Below are 23,989 nucleotides of genomic sequence, written 5' to 3'. Positions count from 1 at the left end.
ATTTAGTGTGAACTGCCACGCAGGGTGGTCTGCCAGAACTTGTGTTAAAGAATCTTTGTCACCAGCTAATAAAAACTAGAAGTACAGGCATTTTCTGTTCGTTTTCCCCATTGTTTGTAAATCAGTGCTTTAAGTTCATTTTCAAATAATAGGTGACCTGTACTCATTAGATTGTTAAACCTTAGTAATGTTTCCTTACCTTGTTTATACAGAAATGACTGATTTCTATATTACACTGGTAAAATGTACAGCAAGTACTATAAAGTCCCAATTCTGTTTCTGAAGCAAATTTATTAGGTTTAAATAATCTTAGCTTCAGAAGGGATCCTAGAAATCACATTAATCAGTGATCATTTGAATCTAAAAATATAGCATATTAATTCATTATGAAAGAAACAACACTTGCTGTTTTATGAATGTCTTTCAAATCATGGATCTGAAATTTAAAATACCTTTCAGTCCTATGGGTCAATTCAAGGTTCTTACATCTCTAGGAAGGTTGATTGTATTTTAAGCTTAGTACTTGTTTCCTGAGCTTAAGAGAGACTAGGAGTCACCACTCTTCCCTTACATATCGCTTCCTCAAATTGGGTTTAAGCAATTCCTTGAACAAAAAGGAAATATTTTTCTTTTCACACAGCTTCCTGTGTGATCTCCTATTTTCCCCTTCCCTGTCAGACTTTGTTCATTCATCAATCTGTTAGTTTATTCATATATGTAACACATATATTTTTAACACTTGGTGCTTTTAAATAGCTAGGCACTGTGCCAGGTTCTGGGTCTACAGTGGTGGGTAAAACAGATAGAGCCCCTGCCTTCATGGAGCTTTAAGTCTAGTGGGGGAGGTTCTCTCACTAATCAAATGTGAGTCATGTTGTGAAAGAAAAGTATGGGAGGCTATGAGCACATATAAATAGGGGGATCTGAACTGCTCTGAGATGGTAAGAATAGTGTTCTTAAGGAAGTGACATTTAAGCTGTGATCTGCAGTATGTGGAGGATACTACCAGGAGGTAGGGGGAAGGGGAGGATAGAGAACATTTCAGGTAGAGGGAATAACAAGGCTAAAACTTTTATGAGAGAAGAAAGGAAGATGAAGCATTCAAGGAACTCGACAAAAGAAAGCTAGTGTGGCTAGAACAGTCAGGGGAATAGGTCAAATGAGGGGAGCACAGTTAGCAGGTCTTTCAGGGCCTTAGAGGTCATGGTGGGAATGTGGTCTTCATCCTGAATAGAACCATGATGGGGCTGCTTCACCTTCACTTTCATGAAGGCGTTCTTGGCAGCCTCATGATGGACTACCTGCTGTATCAAAAATATGGCACCAGCCACTCACCACAAACTTAGGGTTCTTGATTACTTTTCAAAGGTATTGCAGAGATCTCTTTTACTGGACAAGGATCTGAATATTTTAGAGACAGTGTAGGTTTTTTATTTTTTTTATTTTTTAAATTTCTTTTTAACCAGCATTTCTCAATTTATTCACATAGGTAACTTTAACCAGTAGTTCTTTAGCTCTTATTTTAGTTAAGAGATTATGTAGTGATGTGAAAATGCATGCAGATTTTATCTTTAGTTGAGATTATGGTATCCCATAAATCCTGATTAATTTAGTCTTATGGGTATGGGAAAGGCATATCTAAATTACAGTCATTTTAAAAAAGAAGTATAGCAGTGTTATTGTATATTCACGACCATAGATTCATCGAAATGAAAATAAGCCTGTGTTGTCTTCTAAAAGTTTTTCATTTGCGAACACATGGAAATTCGTAATGAGTAGAGCAAAGTGTCAAGCCAAGCATATTATCAGTATGGTAGCTTATCCATTCATCTATCCATCCATCCATGCATTCCTTCCTTCCTTCATTCATATACTTTTATTCAGGAATATTAAGCTGTTTTGCAAACCAGATACTGTATTTACAAATTGTTAGGCAGTTAGTTAGGCATGAGCTAGGAGAGGTAGAGCAGATGCTGGCCACACCTTCCGAGCCACCCCTGAGGGTTAACACCAAATTCAGAGCCAAGTCTAAGGGCTAAACACAACAGCAAAGGCCTAGCCACAGTGCTGGCTCAAAAGCCATAAGGGGACTTTGAAGCGCTGAGCATGAGCACAAAAGGTGTAACTTGCCCCTTAGAACCTTTAAGGCCAGAACAAAAACTCGTTACACACTCGTAAATATACAATACATAAATAAGTACAATTATCACAGAATGCATCATGGGTAGGTGCATGTGCAGAAGCCAAAATACGATATAACCACCAGCGGTCAATCAAAAATGTCAATCAGGGGTACCTGAGTGGCTCAGTTTGTTGAGCCTTGGACTTCAGCTCAGGTCCTGATCTCATGGTTTGTGAGTTTGAAGCCCACGTCAGCTCACTGCTGTCAGCATGGGGTCTGCTTGGGATCTTCTGTCCCCCTACTTTCTGCCCACCCCCTGCTCTCTCCCATTCTCTATCTCAAAAATAAACATCTTTTTAAAGTGTCAATCAAAGCCAAACTTACATGTGCAGAAAGCAGGCTTAAAAGGATGCAGCTAGGGCTTCTTGGTGCCATTGCCAGTCTTGCTCCGGCTCTGGTCTGCTTTCACTCTTGAAAGTGTACTATACGGATCTACTCAGTAAACTCTATCTCCCCAGTCTGGTCTTGGGTCTCCAGTTCTTTGATGCATCTGGGACGAGAACCGAGTGACTTGGTAACAATGACTTAATACATTTTTATCTCATTTAGGTAAACTATATCTCAGAATTTTCAGTTTTTGTTCGTTAAGACATTTTAAGATTGAGTACTTAACCCTGTATCATGATATATGATTTTTTGATCAATGAGATTCAAGTTAAATTTTAAAGACTGTTTGTGTATGATGATGTTATTGGAAAGCTTGAAGCTCTTTAAGCAGTATTGCCTGGGTATTAGTGTTTCTTTCACATATTCAGTTACTTTGTAACTTTCACTACAGAGTTTGGAGTTTAGGTAAGATAGAGATCTTTTAGCTAAAGCACATCTGTATTGTGTTTACATGATTACTGATTGGAAAATTAAAGTAAATTTACAGGAAATTAAATTTCTTAATGGTCCTAGGTGTAATTGGGCTCAGAGGACTGATTCATGCTAACCCTACTCAAATGAGAGTTACTATAAATCAGAATACAAGTTTATAAATTTTTAAAGGAAGGCATCTTTTTAAAAAGACTAAATTAGACAAATTTAGTCAGTTTATCTTTAGTAACAAACAACTCCAGCTTTCCAGAATCTCATGATCTCAAACATTTATTTCTCACTCATATTACATGTTGATAGCTACAGGTGGGCTGTCATAGCCCTGCTCTAGCTGTTTCCCATGTCTTGTCATTCCAAGACCTAGATTGAAAGAGCACCCCTATTTGGGCATGCCATTGTCATGGCAGAGGGAAAGGGCAAGAGGTGGCAGACACATGCAATACCTCTGAAAATTTCTAGAGAACTGGCACACTATTGCTTCCATTCATATGCCACTGTCTCAACCAAGATGCATAGCCAAGACTTAACTCTGGGGCAGGGAATCTTCTCCACCTACAGGGAGGTGCTGCAAGGTATATGGCCAAGGGCAGGGATATATACATCTCTGGGATTGTTTCCAGGGAGTTGGGAACAATCATACACTCCACCATACTACCACAGTATTAAAATATGCATAGCGGATTTCTCAAATAATACATTTTAGACATTATCTAACAACTTCCAATTACTATTGACAAAGTTTTAGTCTCCAACACTTCCCTCACCTTTCTTTCTTTATCCCCTCCAGCCCTCCAATATATTATTATTTACATTATTACTTTCATTTAAATCTGTCCATTGGTGGATGCTCAGACAAACAAAATGTGGTATATCCATACAATGAAATATTTTTCAGTAATAAAAGGGAATGAAATATTGACATATGTAACATCAATGAATCCCTATCATTGTGTTAAGATTGAAAAAAGCCAAACACTAAAGAATATGTATTATTCTATTTATAATTCTAGAAAATGCAAACTAATCTAAAGTGACACCAAGTCTTTAGTTTTCCTGTGGCTGAGAATGGAGGGAACATCTCTTTCCTGCAAAAGTGCATAGGGAAACTTTTGTGTGATGTAAATATTCTGTACCTTTATTATGGTGGTATGCATATTCTCAAACTTACCGGATTGTACACACTGAGTGAATGTAGTTTATTGTACTTAAATTATACCTCAGTAAACTTGATAAAGTGAGAAAAAGTTGTATATATGCATGAATTTATTAATAGCAATGAGTACATATCATGGTCAGTTATTTGTCCTCTTTAGAAATTCTCATTAGTTAATAGAGACTGTATTACCAAGAGAATGGTACATTCAGTTTGTAATTGGTTCCGTGTAATTCATTTTAAAGCACTTTACTGTGATACAGATTTAGTAACTCTTTAGCTAAAATTATGTTTTACATATGGATAATGATATGTAATATATCCCTAATTGTAAATATATTAAGTTTATGTAATATCGTATATACATATAGGTCTTAGCAGTCTCTTAAGTATAGAGCTTAATCTGCACTCTCCTATACTATAGGTTCAAGTTATGAAAAATTTTAAATATGCAATAAACTAAAATTTTTTATAACATTTATGACACAATTAGAGATTTAAGCAATCAACATATTTAATGTTAAAGAATTATTGATATTTTCTAGATATAACTGGCCTATTATTTTTAAAAGTCCTTATCTTTTAGACATCCATACTTAAGTCAAATAATTTTTGGTATTTTCTTCAAAATAATACCACAGAGGAGAAGTAGGTGAACTCATAATTGAAAAAAGATTGCTTATGACTTGATAATTATTAAAGCTGGATGTTGGGTACAAGTACATGCGGGTGGGAAGAGGACTTCTGTTTTTCTGTTTGTATGTGTGTGCTCTCAATATTCCATGATTATATTTATGTGTGTTTATAATATTCCATGTTAGAAAGATGTGTAGATTTTCTAAGTTAGCAATTTCACTTCTAGGAATTTATCTTAAGGAACTTCTTGGGGATATGAACAAACAATCTACAATAATGTTCAGTGTAGTACTGTTTATTAATTGGAAACAATCTAAATACTTAAAGGAATTTGGTCAAATAAATTGATACATTTGTATGATATAAATACTAACATGGAATTCAAAATTATATCAGAAAATCATGATGAGCACTGGGTGATATAGAATTATTCAATCACTATATTGTACATCTGAAACTAATATGACCCTATATGTTACCTAATGGGAAGTAAAATAAAAACTTAAAAATTACATAAGAAAAATATATAATTACATGAGAAAATATTTGTGATATACGTTTAAGTGGAAAAAATTTGCACTGTTTTTAAGTATTATAAAAAGTAACTTATATGTGTTGTGTGTGTGCATCTCTGTGTTTGTGTGTGTGTGTACAGTCAAACAACAGAAGGATATATATTGTAATTTATATCCTAGGGGTGCCTGGGTGGCTCGGTCAGTTAAGCATTCTACTCTTGATTTCGACTCAAGTCATGATCTCATGGTTAGTGGGATCCAGCCCACATCTGGATCTTCTGTGCTGATAGCATGGAGCCTGCTTGGGATTCCTTCTCTCCCTCTCTCTCTGCCCCTCTCTTGCATGCGCACGCTCTCTGTCTCTCAAAATAAATAAAATAAACTTAAAAAAATTTACATCCTCATAATTTTCAGAAATAGCTTTTTGGCAATTGGGTCTTTTTTAAATTTTTATTTATTTAAAGTGCTTATTTCATTTGAGAGAGCTAGTGAGTGCGCAAGTGGGGAAGAGGGAGAGAGGGAGAGGGAGAGAGAACCTCAAATGGGTTCCACACTCAGCGTGGATCCTGACATGGAGGCCAATTTCACGAATGGTGAGATCATAATGTGAGCCAAAATCAGGAGTCTGACGCCCAAACCCCACTCAGGCATTCCCAGTGCATCTTTTTTTTTTTTTTTTTTTAATAAAAATGATGGAATATTTTTGCTTTCATATACTGAGTACAGTGAGTATAAAATTTCTTGGTAAAATATTTTATTATGTTTTATTGTTTAACTATTTGGTTTATTATTTGGTTATTTTTGGTTAAACCTCAGTGTTTAGCACACTGCTTGGCACATAGTAGGCCTTCAGTAATAATATTCACTGGATAAGGATTAGGGTTGATGTTTACAAATTTAAAAAATCTGAATTTTTCATGTTTTCTTTGAAGAACATGTATTACTTTTTAAAATCAGAAATTTGCTATGGAAAAGTAAACAGTTTTGACAGGTACTTTGCCTTCTACTTTGATGTATCATAAACTGAGATATCCTCCTTAAAACTTCTTATAAAATCCGAAATTTAGCTATTCAGCATCTTTTTGTTTTTTTCTAGTTTCATCTCTCAGACATCTTCAAATAAAGAAGTGGTTGTAAACGGTAAGATCTGTATTTGTCCTTATGATTCCTTGAAGGGTTGAGGAGAAGGTTATTGTCTGTCATGGGCTTCCCTGAACACTGGTGATTGGAACAGCAGTCTCTTATGTAAAATCTCTTAAACTAGTATATTCTAAATTATCAATCAGAAGAGGCTCAAGCCTGGTATATTTCACATTGCTTAGCATTTTATTGTCATTCGGTTATATTAATAAATAAGTTACATTTAGCCTTGGTATTCGTATCATTTATTTGACAGATCAGCAGAGTAATGGAGATATGAAACAAACCCAGAATTGTACAACAGTACCAATCACACAGGTATGGATATGTTAGGAAACTAGATTGTATCTTAAAAAAAAAAAATTAAACATGTTTCAATCAGGTCGGAGCCACTGTGAAAATATAAATAATAATTCTGTTAATAACTAACATTCTTGCTTAAGCTTTGGGTGGGGGAATGCATTACAATAGTCTTATGGTAAAGAAAATAACTAAAGTTTTACTTGCTCTTGTATATTCTCATTACAATATTCAGCTTTACTTTTGTTACTTTCTAGGCAGGATCACTATAGTAACGATTTATCTTTGGTTGCTAGTAAGCTTGGATTGCTGCTGCTTCTTTAATTTCTCTTTTATCTGTACTTATCCTGGAGTAATTGGTATGAAATAGTTGATGTAGATAAGTAGATCTTCTTTCAGATATAGACCTGCCTTTGTGACTTCCAGGGTCAAGTACCAAAGTGCATTGTCTTGAGCTTCCTAGAAATCAGCAAGGGTTTCATAAAATGAAGACTGATATTAGAATACCCTGTTAGTTTATGTATATTAAATGATCTGGAGCTGCACTGTCCTAAGCAGTAGCCAGTAGCCACGTGTGGCTATTTAAATTTAAACTCAAATGAAATAATGTTAAGTAAAATTAAAAATTAATGTCCTCAGTTGCACTGGCCACATTTGGTGCCATAAGAGCTACATATAGCTAGGGCCTGCTGCGCTGGACACTGCAGATATTAAACACATCCAGTATTGCAGAATGTTCTATTGGGCACTAATGGTCTGGAGAATTATGCTTGGTATCTAGAAGCCTCTTGTTTGTTGGTTTGTTTTTTTGTTTAACATGTTAATTTCTTTATTTTAAAGTCCTGTGTTATTTAGGTTCTGATTTTCATGGCATGTTGAATTTTTGTTTTTAATTACTAGACTTTTTTTTTGAGCAGCTTTAGGTTTACAGAAAAAAACTGAACAAAATATAAGTTTCCTATATGCTTTCTCAATCCCTCCCCACTCCAGTTTCCCCTTTATTTAACATTTTGTGTTAGTTTGGTATGTTTGTTAAAGTTGATGAACCAATATTGATAGATTATTATTAAATAAAGTCCATAGTTTACACTAGGATTCACTCTTTGTGTTGTACATTTTATGAGTTTTGACAAATGTATAATGTTATCTATTACTGTTAATAGTGTTTTACAGAATAATTATTTCATGGCCTTAAAAATCTATGCTCTACCTATTCATCCCCACTTTCTCTCCCAGCCTGGTGACTTTTTAAAGTCTGTATTGCTAATATTATCATTTGCAAAATTGGATCTTTTTTTTTTTTTTAACAATCTGGTCCTTTCCAATTTGGGTGCTTTTTGGAACTAGTTTCATATACTTTTCAGACATACCTGTCATTTTAGCTTGTTATGATTAAGATGGGTCTACTTGTCTCCTTTGTCCCACAGTAGTATGGACTCTGGAGCTGGAGAGATCAGAGCTTCAATAGGTTGTGAATTAATCCTTTTACTTCTGAGAAGCCTTTTGTACCATGGAAACAAATCCATCTCTTAAATTTTGTTTATTTGGTTAACTAGACTCTCAAGTACACTCTGAGCAGACAAGGACATTTGGAAAAAGAAGCTTGGAATGCATTCAGCCATCATAGCCCAGTTAATGTCTCTATGGATGGAATTCCTTGCATTCTTTTCTGGGCCAAAAGAATAACAATAAAATTTAAGAATCAGACCTGGCTGGATTTTACAGATGAAGCTTTTGGCCAGAAGGCAGCAGTGGACACTAGCAACTCAAATTGCAGTGAAGAAAGTGCCACGTAAGTTGCCATTAGGGTATTGTAGTCTGTTAACTGGGCATTCGAGTTTTCTGACATTTCAGAAGATGGAAGTAGGTTCGTTTGTAGTTAACTTGAAACACATTTCTGAGGAAATGTTTAACATCTACAATGAAAGAAAAATCAGAAATTAATTTAAAAACTACTTTTCCTAGCTATTTTCTTGTTATATACCTCAAGGAAAATCAGAGTTGTGAAAGAGGAGGTTTTCCAAACTCATTCTGAAAACTGAAGAGGACCCCAGGCTTGGTATCAACTCCAGATGTGAGGTGTCCAACTACTTTTGTCCCAGCAGGGAGGAAATCGTGTATCAGCAAGCCGAGTCCTACGTCTTCTACTGGGGGAAACCATGAAGGCTGACTCTAGCCAAGGAAGAGTCCCGATTCTAGAGAGTGTTCTGAAGTTGTGGAACGTTGCCAGTTTGCAGGGGTATCTTTGAATGGCCAAATTTCAGAGAATTCTTTAGAACAGTTCTTCAAAATGATTATAATAATTGCTTTTGATTTGAGATAAGCAGATTAAACAAATATCCCTTTTAAGGAGGAAATCAATGTCCAGTACCTTTCTCTGCTTTTAGTCATCTGAGCAAAAATTTTTTGCTTGTATTTGTTTTGGTCAAGAAGGAGTAAGTCTGGCATGTCCCACTTGCTTTCTGTAAATCTCCTTGCTTTCAACATTTGCTGGTATAATGCAGGCTTTTGGAAGATTGTCTGCATTTGTTCTGGCCTGGTTGAGATGGGCAGAATGCTAATGTGTACTGTGTATTTGTGTGTGTGTGCGTGTGTGTGTGTGTGTGTGTGTGTGGCATTTTTACTCCAGAACTTGACATTTCATTTAAAAATTATTGATGATGGGTGAAAATGGATTGTATTAGTATTACAAGTTATATTACAAGTTTTAGTTAGCATCTTGCCATTCAGAATGATTGTCTCTTATTAGAGAATTAGAGGATTCTAAGTGTAAGCATCCAGAGTCCTCCCAGATTTGTTTATTCTGTTACAGCACAGACTACCAAAGAGACTCCAGCACTGCTGAGAGCTCAGGACTTGTTCCTTGGGCTCTAATTAATTCCCTACAGGGCTCTTTATTTGTGGTCAGCTGCCTGGAGAGAGGCTGATTGCCTAGGGATCATCTTGCCTGTCTGTGGCTGACTGGCCCTTCTTGATTCCATTTATTCTGACCACAGGATATTTGTGGAGGAGATCAGAGCACCACAGTTTTTTTGCTGGGCTTTAGAAATCTTAATGATCACTGGGAACCCAGAAACAGAAAAAATGAAAACTTGGCTTCTAGGCCCAGTTCTGCCAGTGAGCTTTGTGACTTTACAAATAGGAGCTGCCATAGGGTCATATCTGTGAATGGAGGTGATGGCATCTATTAATTGTAACAGGCCTCGAGCATTTGCCATGGACCAGGCACAGAGCAAGGACTTCACGGGCACAATATTTGTTATTCCTTACAATACTATTGTGAAAAAGTCCATGAGTCACAGACCATTACCATCTGAAATCAAACTTCGTAGAGGTTAGGAAATTTGATAAGATCATACAGCTTGTTTGCTAGTAGAGCTGAGGTCTACAGTGTTTTTAATAGTGGCATTTTACCTGCTCTCTCTTGGCGCTATCTCATAGCATCATGAAAATCAAATGGGGAAGGGCACCTGGGTGACTCAGTTACCGACTCATTCAGCTAAATGTCCAGCTTCGGCTCAGGTCACGATCTCACAGTTTGTGAGTTCGAGCCCCGCTAGTAGCTCTGAGCTGTCAGTGCAGAGCCTGCTTCAGATCCTCTCTTTCTCTCTCTCTCTCTCTCTCTGTCCCTCTCCTCCTCCTCCTACCCTGATTGCATGTGAGTGCTCTTTCTTTCTCTCTCTCTCAAAAAAAAAACAAAACATTAAAATCAAATGGGGAATTGTATGCATGAGAACTTGTCAGGGGCTACTCAAAGTGGTAGTATTATCTTCCTAACATGCTAATGATAAACTAGAGTAAAATAGTGCCTAGTTTGCTGGTGGAAGGACCTAGGGAAGCTTTGGTTTTCATAATGCACAAAGGAATAATTGGGTGGAACCTGACTTTTCTTCTTGGCCACCAATGTAATAATTCTACTGGGACAAGTTCTGAGTGAATAGCCCCCACCTCCTGGAGTACTGCTCAGGCAAGTGTGCCCACATCCAGGACAGCCCACCCAAGGGCATGAGTGGGAGGCTTCCCAGTACACGAAGCATGCAGGGACCAGATATTGAGTCCGTCCCTCATTCCTGTGAATTGTGGACATTAGTGGACATTTGCTGTGCTGGCAAGGAAATCTTCTATTCTCAAGAACCAGAAAGGGAGTGACTGAAAGAACAAACCCAAGTAAAGACATAACCATGTAGGGTCAAAAGCACAGATTAAAAAAATATGACCTTGTTTTAGTGCCTGGAAACAAAATGTTCAGGGAAAGGCGAATTGTTGGCAGACAGATTTGCTACGGAAGTCTTTTTAAATAGTGAAAGCCCTACAAATAGAGCATAATCTGAGCATCTGTGTGTATTTTGAGTTTAGGCAATTATAGTCTGAAGAATTCAGAGTCCGTTTGAAACGTGGGAGGTTAGGGCGCTTGGAAGAGAAAAAGCAGCTCTTTTTTTGAGTGACTTACTGGATTGTATTTCTCCTTCGTGTTCTCAGGTAATGGTGCTGTGGCTGGCAGTTAAGAGCCTCACTGAATGATTGTCGAATTTGCTTTGTTGAAATCAAGCATGTTCTTTACTCTGCAGCAGAGCATGTTAACAGCTTTCACCAAAACCAGGACTGCTGGAGAGAACTCTTGCAGGGTCAGAAGCATAGAGAGGCCATTGAGCTGCTCCATCAGAAGGGGGAAGCCGTTAGGGTGAGCTCAGTGTGGCCTTGCTTTGAATTTTAGTTCATCAGCTACAGAGCCAGTTTATAGATAATTAAGCTATTCTGATTCCTTGGAAGAAGTAGAGAAATGTCTGTTAGAGTAAGTGACCAATCAAATTCATAAAATACTATTCAAGGAGTACAATTTATTTCTTAGAAGTTTTAAGTAATTTGTTAACTATTAGAATATTATTAGAAAAAGGCCTTTTGGAGACTTGCTTAACTGAGTAAATTACCTTATAAAGTATTTATAAATGAGTGCTTTTAAGGTGCCTGAGCTTATAATGTTAGGAAATAAAGATAATTCTCTTAGTGACTTTATTTACCAGGTTTATTTTATAAATATCCCTTACCCCATAGATAGTATGAAGATAAACTTTAGCTCAATCACTGACATTTCTATTTCTTGATAAGTAGGACCAAATTAATGAGATTATATTTGTGGGTTTTTTTCAAGTTTGTAATTTTACATTTTATGGCTACCCACTTTTGCTTTTTTGGTTTTATGGCATATGTTGAGGTGTTATAACTTCTAGACATTATAATGTCTATTATATAGATAATATATAATACATAATATATTATAATATTTATATATATTTATATAATATATATTTATAATATATAATATATAAAAGGATGCAGCACCATCCTTTCTGTATTTACATTTTTCACATTTTCTCATTTCAGTTATTTAGCTTTTTCTCATTTTTATTTTTCAACCTTATTGAAATATAATAAAATACACTAAACTGCACATGTTTAAAGTACACACTTTGATCAGTTTTGATGTGTTTGTACACCCATGAAACCATTACTATAATCAAAACAGCAAACATTTTCATCACCCTGAAAAGTTTCTTTGTGCCCTTTTGTGATCTTTCTCTCCTGCCACTCCCACGCCTCCAGGTAACCACTGATCTGCTCTCTATCATTATAGATGAGTTTGAATTTTCTAGAATTTTTTTTTTAATTTTTTTTAATGTTTTTTATTTATTTTTGAGACAGAGAGAGACAGAGCATGAACGGGGGAGGGGCAGAGAGAGAGGGAGACACAGAATCAGAAGCAGGCTCCAGGCTCTGAGCCATCAGCCCAGAGCCCGACGCGGGGCTCGAACTCACGGACCGCGAGATCGTAACCTGATCCGAAGTCGGACGCTCAACCGACTGAGCCACCCAGGCGCCCCGAATTTTGTAGAATTTTATATAAACATACTCATATAGTGTATACTCTTTTTTAGTCTGGCTTCTTTCACTTAGCATAATTATTTTGATATTCTTCTGCTTTGTTGCATGTGTCAAAGTTATGTTCCTTTTTACCGCTGAGTAGTAAGTACTCCATAGTATGGATATACCACTACTGATTTATCCATCCACCTCTTGATGGAAATTTGGTTTTTGCCCCAGTTTTTAGATAGCTTTCCAAATAAAGTCATGTTAAACGTTCATGTGTAAGTCTGTATACGAACATATATTTTCATTTCTCTTAGATAAATACCTAGGAGGGGAATGGTCAGATCATATGGTATATGTATGTTTGGCTTTTTAAGAAACCACCAAATTGTTTTTTTTGTACCATTTACCTTCCCACCAGCTTTGTGTGAGGAGGTTCTGGTTGCTTTACATCCTCACCAACACTTGGAATGGTCAGTGTAAGACTGTAAAGAAAATATTTTTATTGTTTCTGCATGGTTAGCAATTTCTGGACAAATTTTACTGGGACTTGGGTTAAAAAATAAGCCTTGGAGTTAGTTAGTAATTTAGTTAGATTCATCTCCTTAGAAGAAAGTGTTTACCTGTCAGGAGTACTGAACCTCAGGACCATGGACATATTGCAGGGTTTGGAAACCCAGAGAGGCTTCTTGTCTTCCTCTTAGAAATAATTATTTACATTCATGGGTATTAGACATGCAGCCGTTTGTCTCCTTTAAGATGAGCTATTTGCTCCCATTCAAAGGCTAATAAAACTCATCTGCTTACATTGTGAGGTAGGTAACTAGTACCCTTCTCTTTTCATGTTTCCAGGACAGTTTTTGACACTATGGAAGCAAATGTTTTCTTCCTCTCTCAGGAGGTGAAGGGGTACCACAGTCTCCCTCTTATATAAACTCCCAGATTCATAATTTTGGTGTTCCTCATCTGTATTACAAATCCCAGTATGTACAGGATGATATCTGGCTCTCCTCATGTTTCTAAGGCAGAAGAATTCGGTTAAAAGGGGAATCAGGGCACCTGGGTGGCTCATTGTCCGACTTTGGCTCAGGTCATGATCTCACAGCTCTAGAGTTCAAGCCCCGCATCAGGCTCTGTGCTGATAGCTCAGAGGCTGGAGACTGTTTCTGATTCTGTGTCTCCCTCTCTCTGCTCCTCCCCTCTCAAAAATAAGTAAATATTTTTTAAAAACTCTTTAAGAAAAAAGGGGAACCAATATGGTTATTGCTATGAGTTAGTAATAATCTGTCTCTGCTCCCAGAAATCTCCTGTTAACTTTTACAAAAGTGTGAATAAATATGGATTTTAAAAGCTTAAGAGTCGGTTCTTAAAAAAAAAATTAGCCATTTCGATTACTGTATCATGGTGCTTTTATCTTATTGTGGTCTTATTTTATATTTTGCTGATAGCTAATGATGTGCTGAGCATCTTTTCATGTACTTATTAGCTATTTGTGTATTTTCCTTTGTGAAGTGCCTGTCTTTTCACCATTTTTAAGTTAGGTTGGTTGCCTTCTTATTATTGAATTGTTAGTGTTATTTATTATATTCTGGATACTAGTTCTTTGTGTATATGTATTGTGAATATTTTCTCTTGTTCTGTGGCTTGCCTTTTTTTGTTTCTTAACACTGTTAAGAGTATATCTGAAGAGTAAAATTTTGAATTTAATAAAGTACAGTTTATCAATTTTTCTTTATGTTTCATACTTCTATTTTTTTTTCAAGAAACCATTGGCTACCCCAAGATTCCAAAACTGCTCTATGTTTATTCTATAAGTTTTATAGCTTTAGTTGTTCCATTTTGAGGTAATTTTGTAGTAGAGTGTTATGTAAAGGTTGTTTGTATTTTGATAGATTATGTTCTTTCTGTTTTCTTAGTTTATCTATGAAGTTTGGTGATGCTGTAAGTCCCAAAGGTCTTGATATAAGGTAAGTATGGATACTACTTTAAAAGGTCATAAATTCAGCACTCCAGTTTAGTTCCATATAATTTACTCATTCAACATGTAGTAAGTATCAAGGACCTCCTATGTGCCAAGCACTGTGACACGTGAAATGCCACATTTAACTAACTGTACAAAGTCAGTGATTTTATGGTAGGATCCTATCATAATGCTTTCTTCAGTTTCTACCAAAGCATCTGTGTAGTTTTTCCTTCCTCAGTTAAGACCTAGAAATCACATGAACCTGAGAATGTAATAGTTTTTTTCTTCTGAGCAAAGACTAAAATATATGTAAAGCTCCGAAGCTGTGACTCTGGTTTGAAGTTATTTTCTATATAATACCTTACAGTGAATCACACGTCATTTAATAATAGCAAAAAAGTCTCTGTTAGCCGAATTTCCCAGCAGACAACACAGGCTTACATCTTGCTCTGCTTATGTATGGAAGAATATATCTGCCAAGCAGTTAGGAACTGCTCCAGGAGTGGGGCACAATTTGAAGGCATTATATACTTTTTCTTATAATAATGAAATGTTTCCATTTCTATAGGACCAACCTTTTCATGGATACAAACAGCCGTGTCTTTAACATTACTTGAAACACCAGCAGGATGTGGTAGGGTAGTCTTTCCTAAGCTGTGTTCCATGGAACACTTCTGCTCTGTAAAAATATTTACAAGATTCCTAGGAAAGGGGTTCTGTGGTCAGATGTGTTTGAGAAAGACTGCACTCCATGTCCTCCTCTTGGAGATTGACACTATAAATTTGTATTAAACTTAAATTTATTAAATTTAATGTATAAAATTAAAGTTACTATGAAGACATGCTCTTAAGGAAGATTCCTGCACTTGGTAACTTTGATTAACCTCATGTTTCCTGTGTTTATCTCGGAAAGCTCTTTCCTCAGAATATTTGTCTACGTGTCATGGAACACTAGTGTTTCACTGATCATAATTTAAAAAATACATATCATCATATTTCAGAGAAACTTTATGAGGAAAATAGAATCCCACAAGGTGAGTAAACATATATACAAACCCAAATACACATATCTGTTTCATATAGGAATGAGGAATAGTTTTTATTCAAATAGCACCTTTTTTCCCCAAAAGGAAATTAGCTTTATGATTCTTATTTTTTCTGATGATAAGGGTATGTGGCAGACACCGTCAGTACCCTAGCTGTGTCGCTTTGGGCATTTCCATTTGAGAGTACTGTAGTCCACCAGCTCAACTTTGAATTGTCAGCCCTTCCTTACCTAGAAGCTTTCTTTAGTCAGAGAGGTCCACTGCCTCTTAGTCCCTACCTCAGCAGCTCTCAGTCAGTGACTGAAAGAAGTGTATAAACACCCCAGCTCCCTCACCCTCAGATCATATAACAGGCATGTGAACTACCCTGTCTCCCAGGGTACCCCATGGGCATCAAACCCCACTTGCCCATAGTGGAAACTTGCTTAACAATGTGTCCTTTTGGGGTGCCTTCTACTCTGTCATTTCTCTTTTTCCTGTTTGACATATTTTGAGTGACTGAATTGCCAAATAAGTTTGGGACCACCTCCCCAAATACTTCTATTCACATCATTGTCTCAGGGTCTGCTTCTGTAGGGGCCCAATACGTGTCCAGAAAACAGAAAAATCAGAAAATGTTAATCTATGAAAAGAACGTGAAAATTATTCATAATTTAACCTCCATTTGTAATCATTAATATTTTGATCTCTGTCCTTCCAGAATTTTTTCTGTGTAGTCATACATTTTTTTAATGAAGAAATGATCATGACATATTATAACTTTTTTATTGCTAGAGAGTATTCCATTCCAAAATGGCTAAGAGTAAGGGCTCTGGTCTCAAATTGGATTCAAAGCTCTGCTCCCATACCTAATCTCTGAGTAAATTTGCACAGGTTCTTTCCTTAACTCCACTGTGTCTTGATTCATCACCTATGACATGAGGGTAATAATATTGTGTATCTCATGTTAAATAATAGAAGGGTGCTTGACACAGTAAAAGCTTTTATTATTAGTTTTGACCCTTATTTATTTAACTAATTCTGTGTTACTGTCCATTTAGTTTTCCTCACCCTTTTGCAAAGTAAAATCAAGTTTTGATTACAAAAGAAAATAAAACAGGTTTCTTTGTGTTTTTCTTTTTGAAGGAGTTTGTACCATTCACTTTTATTCCTACCCATCAGGAAACTCTTCTCCAGAACTAGAAATAAACTCTCACTGAGCCAGTTCTACTACCTGACAAAAGAGGGTGCAATTGCTCTGTTAATAGATGATTTCCTGTGTAGCAAAAATCAAGCGCTTTAGGAGTGATACTGGAGTGATACTGTTGTAATCTTTTTCAGATTCACCCTTACCAATTACAAAAAGTCGTACATCCAGAGCTGGTTTAGTTTGCACAGAGTTGAGATTATTTTCAATAATTCGATCCAAGCAACTTTTAATGCCACTGGCATATATGCTCCATCGAGTTATTCCTACCACTGCCAGCATGTCAGCAGCCTGCAGCGTTATGATGCCCTCTTGTTGCCCAGCTACGTGGATGATACTTCAAGCCTGTGGGAGGTCACTTTTGTTGATTTCCAGGTAATAAACTAAAACAGGTGCTCAGTGCACCTGTATATTTGGTGCCAAAAAACCTCAGTGTTTGAAAACACCTGTAATATACATGTTTAGGGAAAAGAGAGGAATGGATACCTTTAAAATAATGTTGGTATTTTTTTCTTTATCTTCTAAGTTTTGAAATGGAATCGGATAGAATGTTTCCTCTCCCTGTGCACTACCCACTGCCTATGCCTCCTCCCCACTTGCCTTTACATTCACATTTATGCAGTCACTAATAACTACCAATGAGGAACGCCAGCAGTTGAAAGTGGAGTGAAGCTGTGGTGTGAAGTCCCGTAACTGACACTTCCTGGAGGGAGAGGCCCTTCTGGGGAGACGAGCTGCTGGGCAATGATTTTATTTCCTTCTGGGGGTGGAACAGTGATTCTATCCGGACAGATAAGAAGTACATTTGTAGCCTGAGTGACAGCTTTGGCAGTTAGCATAGGAATGGAACTGTCAGCCAGGGAGTCACAACTATCCCAGAAGATCCTCTTGAAAGTACTTGGGGAAAGGCATGGGGAAAGGCTTAGAGACATCTGTCAACTTCCTCTGTCCTGTTTACCTGTTTAAAAAAAACTTCCCTTGTTCTTCCAACTCACTGAAATAGGCAGGGTTTTGCTTGCCGTTTTGTGGACACTTTCCAATCTTTTCCAAAAGTAAATAGATTTACTTCCTCTCCTCCCAGCTTGGAGACGGGTGGTGTTGAGAAGCAGTTTGGGATAGGGAAGGAGCTTGCATTTTAACGTTTGAAAGCAAGTCTTGGTTTCAAATTGCTTGTCACCTACCTGGGTCAGCTACTTCACCCTCTTAATTTCTGACCTTTCTTTTACGGATGTAAAGAAATCATGGCCTAAGATAAGTGTCAACACCCAGGACTGTGTCAGGCCTGGATTAACAGTAACTACTACTTTTGAGTCCTCTGTGTCTGCCAGCACTGTTGTGGTTATTTTACATACTTTGTTTTCAAACCTCATCATAATGTCACAAGATTGTTGTCATTATCCCTGTTTTACAAACGAGATGCCTGAAGCTCTGATGGTTGCATAATTTCTCAAAGTGATATAACTGGTAAACGTTAGAGGCAGAGTTTGAATTCTGGACTATTTGACTTCAAGGGCACATTATAGCATACATAATGCAGATGTATTTATCAATGTTTATAAAGTATATGTTATATAGATTTCTCTCACTTGCCCTTTAGAAAAAGAAGCAGGCACAAAGGGCAGGAACTAATAATGAATACATGGAATAATTCACACATTATCCTGCCTGATTGGAATAGAGGAATTGCCTGATTTATACCTCTACCTTGTTTCAGAAGTGACTTTTAAGGTGACTTACAGAAACACTGTACGGAAATTAACTTTGAAAAATGTACAAACCACTTCATACCTATTAGGATGGTTATTATTTTTTTTTCAACGTTTATTTATTTTTGGGACAGAGAGAGACAGAGCATGAACGGGCGAGGGGCAGAGAGAGAGGGAGACACAGAATCGGAAACAGGCTCCAGGCTCTGAGCCATCAGCCCAGAGCCCGACGCGGGGCTCGAACTCACGGACCGTGAGATCGTGACCTGGTTGAAGTCGGACGCTTAACCGACTGCGCCACCCAGGCGCCCCGGTTATTATTTAAAAACAAACAAACAAACAAACAAACAAAAACAAGCAAACCCCAAACAGAAAATAACACACATTGTCAAGGATGTGGAGAAATTAGAAACTTGTACATTGCTAGTAAGAATTGAAAATGGTGTAGCCTCTCTGGAAAATGGTATGGTATTCCCTCAGAAAATAAACAGAATTACCGTGTAACTCAGCAATTCTACTTCTGGGTATTTACTAAAAGAATTGGAAGCAGGAGCTTGAACAGATATTTGTGTATTCACAGTAGCATCATTGACAAAAGCCAAAAGATGGGTGGAAACAACCCAAATGTCCATCAATGGATGAATGAAAAACAAAGCCTAGTGTATATGTGCGATGGAATATTAGCCTTATAAAGGGAGGAAATTCAGATACAGGCAACAGCATGAATGAACCTTGACATTACGCTATGTGAAATAAAGCAGACACAAAAGGACAAATATTTGTATGATTTCACTTAAACAAAGTATCTACGGTAGTCCTATTTAGAAACAAAAAAATAAAATGGTGTTTGCAGGGGCCTGAGGGAAGAGGGGAATGGGGAATTAGTGTTTAATGGCTGAGTTTTGCAAGATGAAAAAGTGTCCTGGAGATGGGTGGTGGTGATAGTTGCACAATAATCTGAATGGACTTAATACCAGTGAACTGTACACCTAAAAATAGTTAAGATGGTAGATTTTATGTTATTTATATTTTACAAACAAAAAAGGGGTTAAAGACATGGGGCTTAAGAAAAAGGAAGAAAAGATTAGTTACAGCCACCAGTGAGGCCATTACGCAAATCCGCGAGGCCATCTGTCTGACCTGGCTAGAAGCAGCACAATGACTTGGCTCTAAAGCTTTGGGGCATCTAGTATATGAAAGAATCGCTCAGTTACATGTTCTTGAGGTCTGTAAGACTACTGAAAATGTGCTTGCGAGGAGCACTTTCATCCCTGGTCTGGGGCCGCATGTGCCAGTGTCTTCAGCAGTCTATGGTGAACACAGCAGTGGATGTCAGAGGTGGGCCTTTCTAGGCCATCCTGAATGTAAGCAGATGGCGGAATGCGAGCTCAGTGCAGGCGAGAGGTGGCGGTGTCCATAGTGGTTAAAGTACGTACACAAAAGGCTGCATTCCACAGACATGGCTTTGCCCATCTGACTTATTCTAAGAAGTACAGAGTGATGTCACGTGCATGGCAAACTGAAGGACTGCTAAAGTGTAGCCGGCATCACAAGGAGTGTATTTATTCAACACGGGCTAATTTTTGTTTCTTTGGAATGCAGGCTCAGTGTTGCCATCTTTTGTCATTTTGTCAAGAGCTTGACTCTTCAGGCACTAGCCCTTTGAGGACCCTTTGCCTCTTTCTTTTCTTTCCTTTTTTTAAAAAATTTATTTATTTATTTATTTTTGAGAGAGAGAGAGAGAGAGAGAGAGAGAAGAGAGAGGGAACACGCACCTGGGGCGAGAGAGAGACAGAGGATCCAGAGGGGGCTCCATGCTGACAGCAGACAGCCTGATGTGGGGCTTAAACCCATAAACTGTGAGACCATGACCTGAGCCAAAGTCAGACCCTAAACCTACTGAGCCACCCAGGTGCCCCTCACTTTGCCTTGTCATAGAAAGGCGGGCCAGGGATCCCAGAAACCAGGCCAAAAGTCTCCTTCAGGAGCTGTTTTAGATTCAGTCTAGTGCACAGATAACTGGGCAAGCAAGGCCTCTAAAGTCTACGGCTACAGTCATTTCAGCATGAAAATACGCAAGAGCACCTACTTAAGTCATAAAAATGAATTGTCACTTAAAGCCTTCATGGATAATTCAGTTTTTTGATGTATCCCTTTAAAACCAACTAGGTGACCGAGGTGATGCTATGTAGGATTCTTTTTCAAAAGCCAGCTAAGTGTGGGAGCTGCCTTCCATGAAAGATTGGTCTCATTTAGAGTAGTCTGTAGCCCAGTTTCTTTCATTGCGACAGTATTTAGATACAGAGCCAGTTGTCGATTTGAACCTCTTGTAGTTCCAACTATTTGAGCCACTTCATCTGCACATGTGAGAAAGCTCTTCTTTCCATGCTCTGGGCAGGATGTAAAACAAGGGCTGGTATACAGCGCTTCCAAAAACAATACCAAGTCTGTCTGGTACAACTGATAAAGAGGGGGAGGTAGCGTCTGGAGGAAGAAGAGACAGAACATACCAGGAGCTGTGGAATTGTAAACTGAGAAGTGACTCTGAAGTCAAACTTCCTGGGTTCGAATTATAACTTCATTGCACTTAAAAGAATCAATACATAAATAAAATAAATAAAAAATAACTTCACTTAATGCCGAGTGACTCTGGGCAAGTTACTTAACTTTTCTGTGCCTTAGTTTCTTCATCCATGAAACAGTAACTTATTCATAGGCTTTTGTGGTTTTTAAATGAGTTAGGGCAATATCGAATACATAAAAAATCTTCAGTAACTGTTAGCCTTTACTATTAGCTATATTTTGCCTCATTGGGAATCATAATATCTACTCTTAAGAGATTCTTCCTGTCCACATCCTGTCAACAGAATCAAAGGCAGAGGAACTGAGACGTATTATTCTTTGTGAAATTATAACTAATGTTTATAAAATTTTGAGTGCACTTTAAATTTTAGTGACACCACTAAGTTATGTTTTTAGATGAACTAGAGTATTTATGAGGATCAGATGACAAGAGGTTTTATTTCAGAGCCTTGAACTTCTTGAGCCTCTTAATTATGGTAAACATACATCGCAGAGTATCTGGGTCAGTTTTGATTAAAAATTGTTTCACTGTGCCCATAAGCACACTCACATTTGTTGGATCATGTGCTCAAAGCATTCAGTGAAGTATGGCTCCAGTGCCTTAAATTTGATTAATTAGGAGCCCAGAAGCCTCAGCCCAACTGACAAGTAGATCTTAGGAGAGAAAGAGTATGTCACTTCAGCTTTTTCTCCTTGACAGATCCAAGGCTTTACCATCAAGGGGAAGCAGTTTGCCAAGGCCCGAGATTGTGCCTCTTCCTTCTCACCAGCAATTCTGATTGGCCTGGCCATGTCCCTGATCCTGCTGCTGGTGCTAGCCTACGCTCTGCACATGCTCATCTACCTTCGATATCTGGAGCGGCACTATGATTTCATCACCTCTCCAGCCCACTTCCCCCACTTGAAACCTCGAGATGCCGCAGAAGAGAAGGAGCTGCTGAGGAGCCAGGGGGTCGAGTGCTATGAACTGAGAAGCCAGCAGATCTGCAAAATTTATGTGTAACAGCACAGACCCCTCTTCCTCACGAAGTCCACAATGGCCAATGAAAGGAGCGATTTCTGTTGTGTCCTCTTTGACTTATGATATAAAATTTTTACCTTATGGCTTGATTAAAAAAAAAGGAAATACATGCAAAAAATACATTTTGGAGCGTCCACTGGCCTACTTGAGGCAATGAAAAAGTTATCCCAGGAACCCCACAGAAATAAATATGATTGTTGCCCCAAATGTACTTTGAAAGCAAAGGGGTATTTCAAATTAAGACAAAAAAAAAAAAAAAAAAAAAAAAAAAAACCACGACAAAACCCAAACAACAACAACAACAGCAACAGCAACAAAACCCAAAACCAATGATGCCATTTAGAGCAGGGAAAACAAATTTGGTCCTCCTTGTCTGTGCCAGTTTGGATGTGCTAAGTACAGAAATAATAAAAACAAAGGTTATCTGGAAGTTCTGAATTTTAAGTATTTTGTACCAGTTTGTATTTTTAATTTTTTTACTGTTTATTTATTTTTGAGACAGAATGCGAGTGGGTTAGGGACAGAGAGAGAGGGAGACACAGAATCTGAAGCAGGCGCCAGGCTCCCAGCTGTCAGCACAGAGTTCCACCGGGGCTCAAACCCACGAGCTGTGAGATCATGACCTGAGCTGAAGTCGGATGTTCAACTGACTGAGTCGCCCAGGCGCCCCGTCACAGTTTGTATTTTTAGAAATTATATCCCAGTTTTGTTTTAAAAATTAGTCTCTTTTACAGAGATTTTTAGGGAAGAGTATTGTCAATATGGTAGAACACTGTATTCAAAGGCTGTCTTGTCATTTTACTTTGCTGTTCAGAGGCAGTCCAGTTCAATTTGTGAAGGAGGGGTAATAGTCTTGGACTTTCTTATGTTTTCCTTCTGGCTGTGGTGGCCAGGCTTGTCTCGTTTGTCTGGTGCAGACCTGCATTAACCCTCCTAGGTACCACCTGGAATAAACAACTGAGCTAAGAACAGGGTGCTTGCTATGCAAACAGCTTCAAGGCAAATCCCGTAAACTCCCTTCCAATGAAATAGTGTTCCTTCAACTCTTCTTTAATAGAAATTCTGCAGTTACCACTACTCTTCTTACAACCACCTTTTTCCGTATGGATTTCTCTATAGTCTTTTCCAGTTCTTGGCAGATACTAAAGATTGCCTTGCTCTGGATTTTCACCAAAGCTTCTCTAACATGTCTTGTATATTAAAGAGATATCATGTGTAGAGAGTAAATTGCATTTCCCTAAAGAGGGTTCCATATGTGATCTGCGCAAAACTTAGAAAGCTGATGGGAACTATGTGGGATAGAGGTCATGCACAGAGAAATTGAATCTTTTGGGCAGCTGTGATAATGAGTTTACAGTCAATTCTGTGGTCTATAACTAAGAATTTTGATTCATGTACTTATTTATACCAAAGTTGATCATAGGGAACACACCCTCAAGAACATAGGAATCTAGGGTTGATTATTTTATCTGTTTAGTCTAAAACCATTGGGGACTCTGTTAGCATTAGAGAGTGGGAAAAGGAAAGATCATGTCATTCTGTAATGAAATTTTCATTGTGGTCGCTTTGAGTGTCCATTGGTAGTTAGAAATGATTGCTGTGGTAGGCCAAAGGTACTTGAAGGGTAAACATAACTTATGGTTCAACTGAGACACTTTTAATTTTTTTTTTCAACGTTTATTTATTTTTGGGACAGAGAGAGACAGAGCATGAATGGGGGAGGGGCAGAGAGAGAGGGAGACACAGAATCGGAAACAGGCTCCAGGCTCTGAGCCATCAGCCCAGAGCCTGACGCGGGGCTCGAACTCACGGACCGCGAGATCGTGACCTGGCTGAAGTCTGAAGCTTAACCGACTGCACCACCCAGGCGCCCC

General features: G+C 37.9%; 1 protein-coding gene across 2 annotated transcripts in view; it reads left to right on the top strand.

Moving 5' to 3' along the window:
• The window catches only part of ATP6AP1 (ATPase H+ transporting accessory protein 1), a 37,083-nt gene extending 14,538 nt beyond the window's left edge, over positions 1 to 22,545 (top strand). For both annotated transcript variants that reach the window (XM_086697585.1, XM_025924938.2), the window contains exons 2-7: positions 6,402 to 6,445; positions 6,702 to 6,763; positions 8,302 to 8,537; positions 14,527 to 14,577; positions 16,940 to 17,180; positions 21,795 to 22,545. In XM_086697585.1, the coding sequence (XP_086553711.1) occupies positions 6,722 to 6,763; positions 8,302 to 8,537; positions 14,527 to 14,577; positions 16,940 to 17,180; positions 21,795 to 22,097 (873 nt within the window). In that variant the 5' untranslated portion in view covers positions 6,402 to 6,445; positions 6,702 to 6,721 and the 3' untranslated portion in view covers positions 22,098 to 22,545. The remainder of the gene's footprint in view (positions 1 to 6,401; positions 6,446 to 6,701; positions 6,764 to 8,301; positions 8,538 to 14,526; positions 14,578 to 16,939; positions 17,181 to 21,794) is intronic.
• Positions 22,546 to 23,989: the final 1,444 nt, after the last annotated feature.

Source organism: Puma concolor, chromosome A1 (genome assembly GCF_028749965.1).
Source record: "Puma concolor isolate L17-30 chromosome A1, mPumCon1.1.hap2, whole genome shotgun sequence".
Taxonomy (NCBI): Eukaryota; Metazoa; Chordata; class Mammalia; order Carnivora; family Felidae; genus Puma; species Puma concolor.
This window is presented reverse-complemented; position numbering and strand designations above follow the sequence as displayed.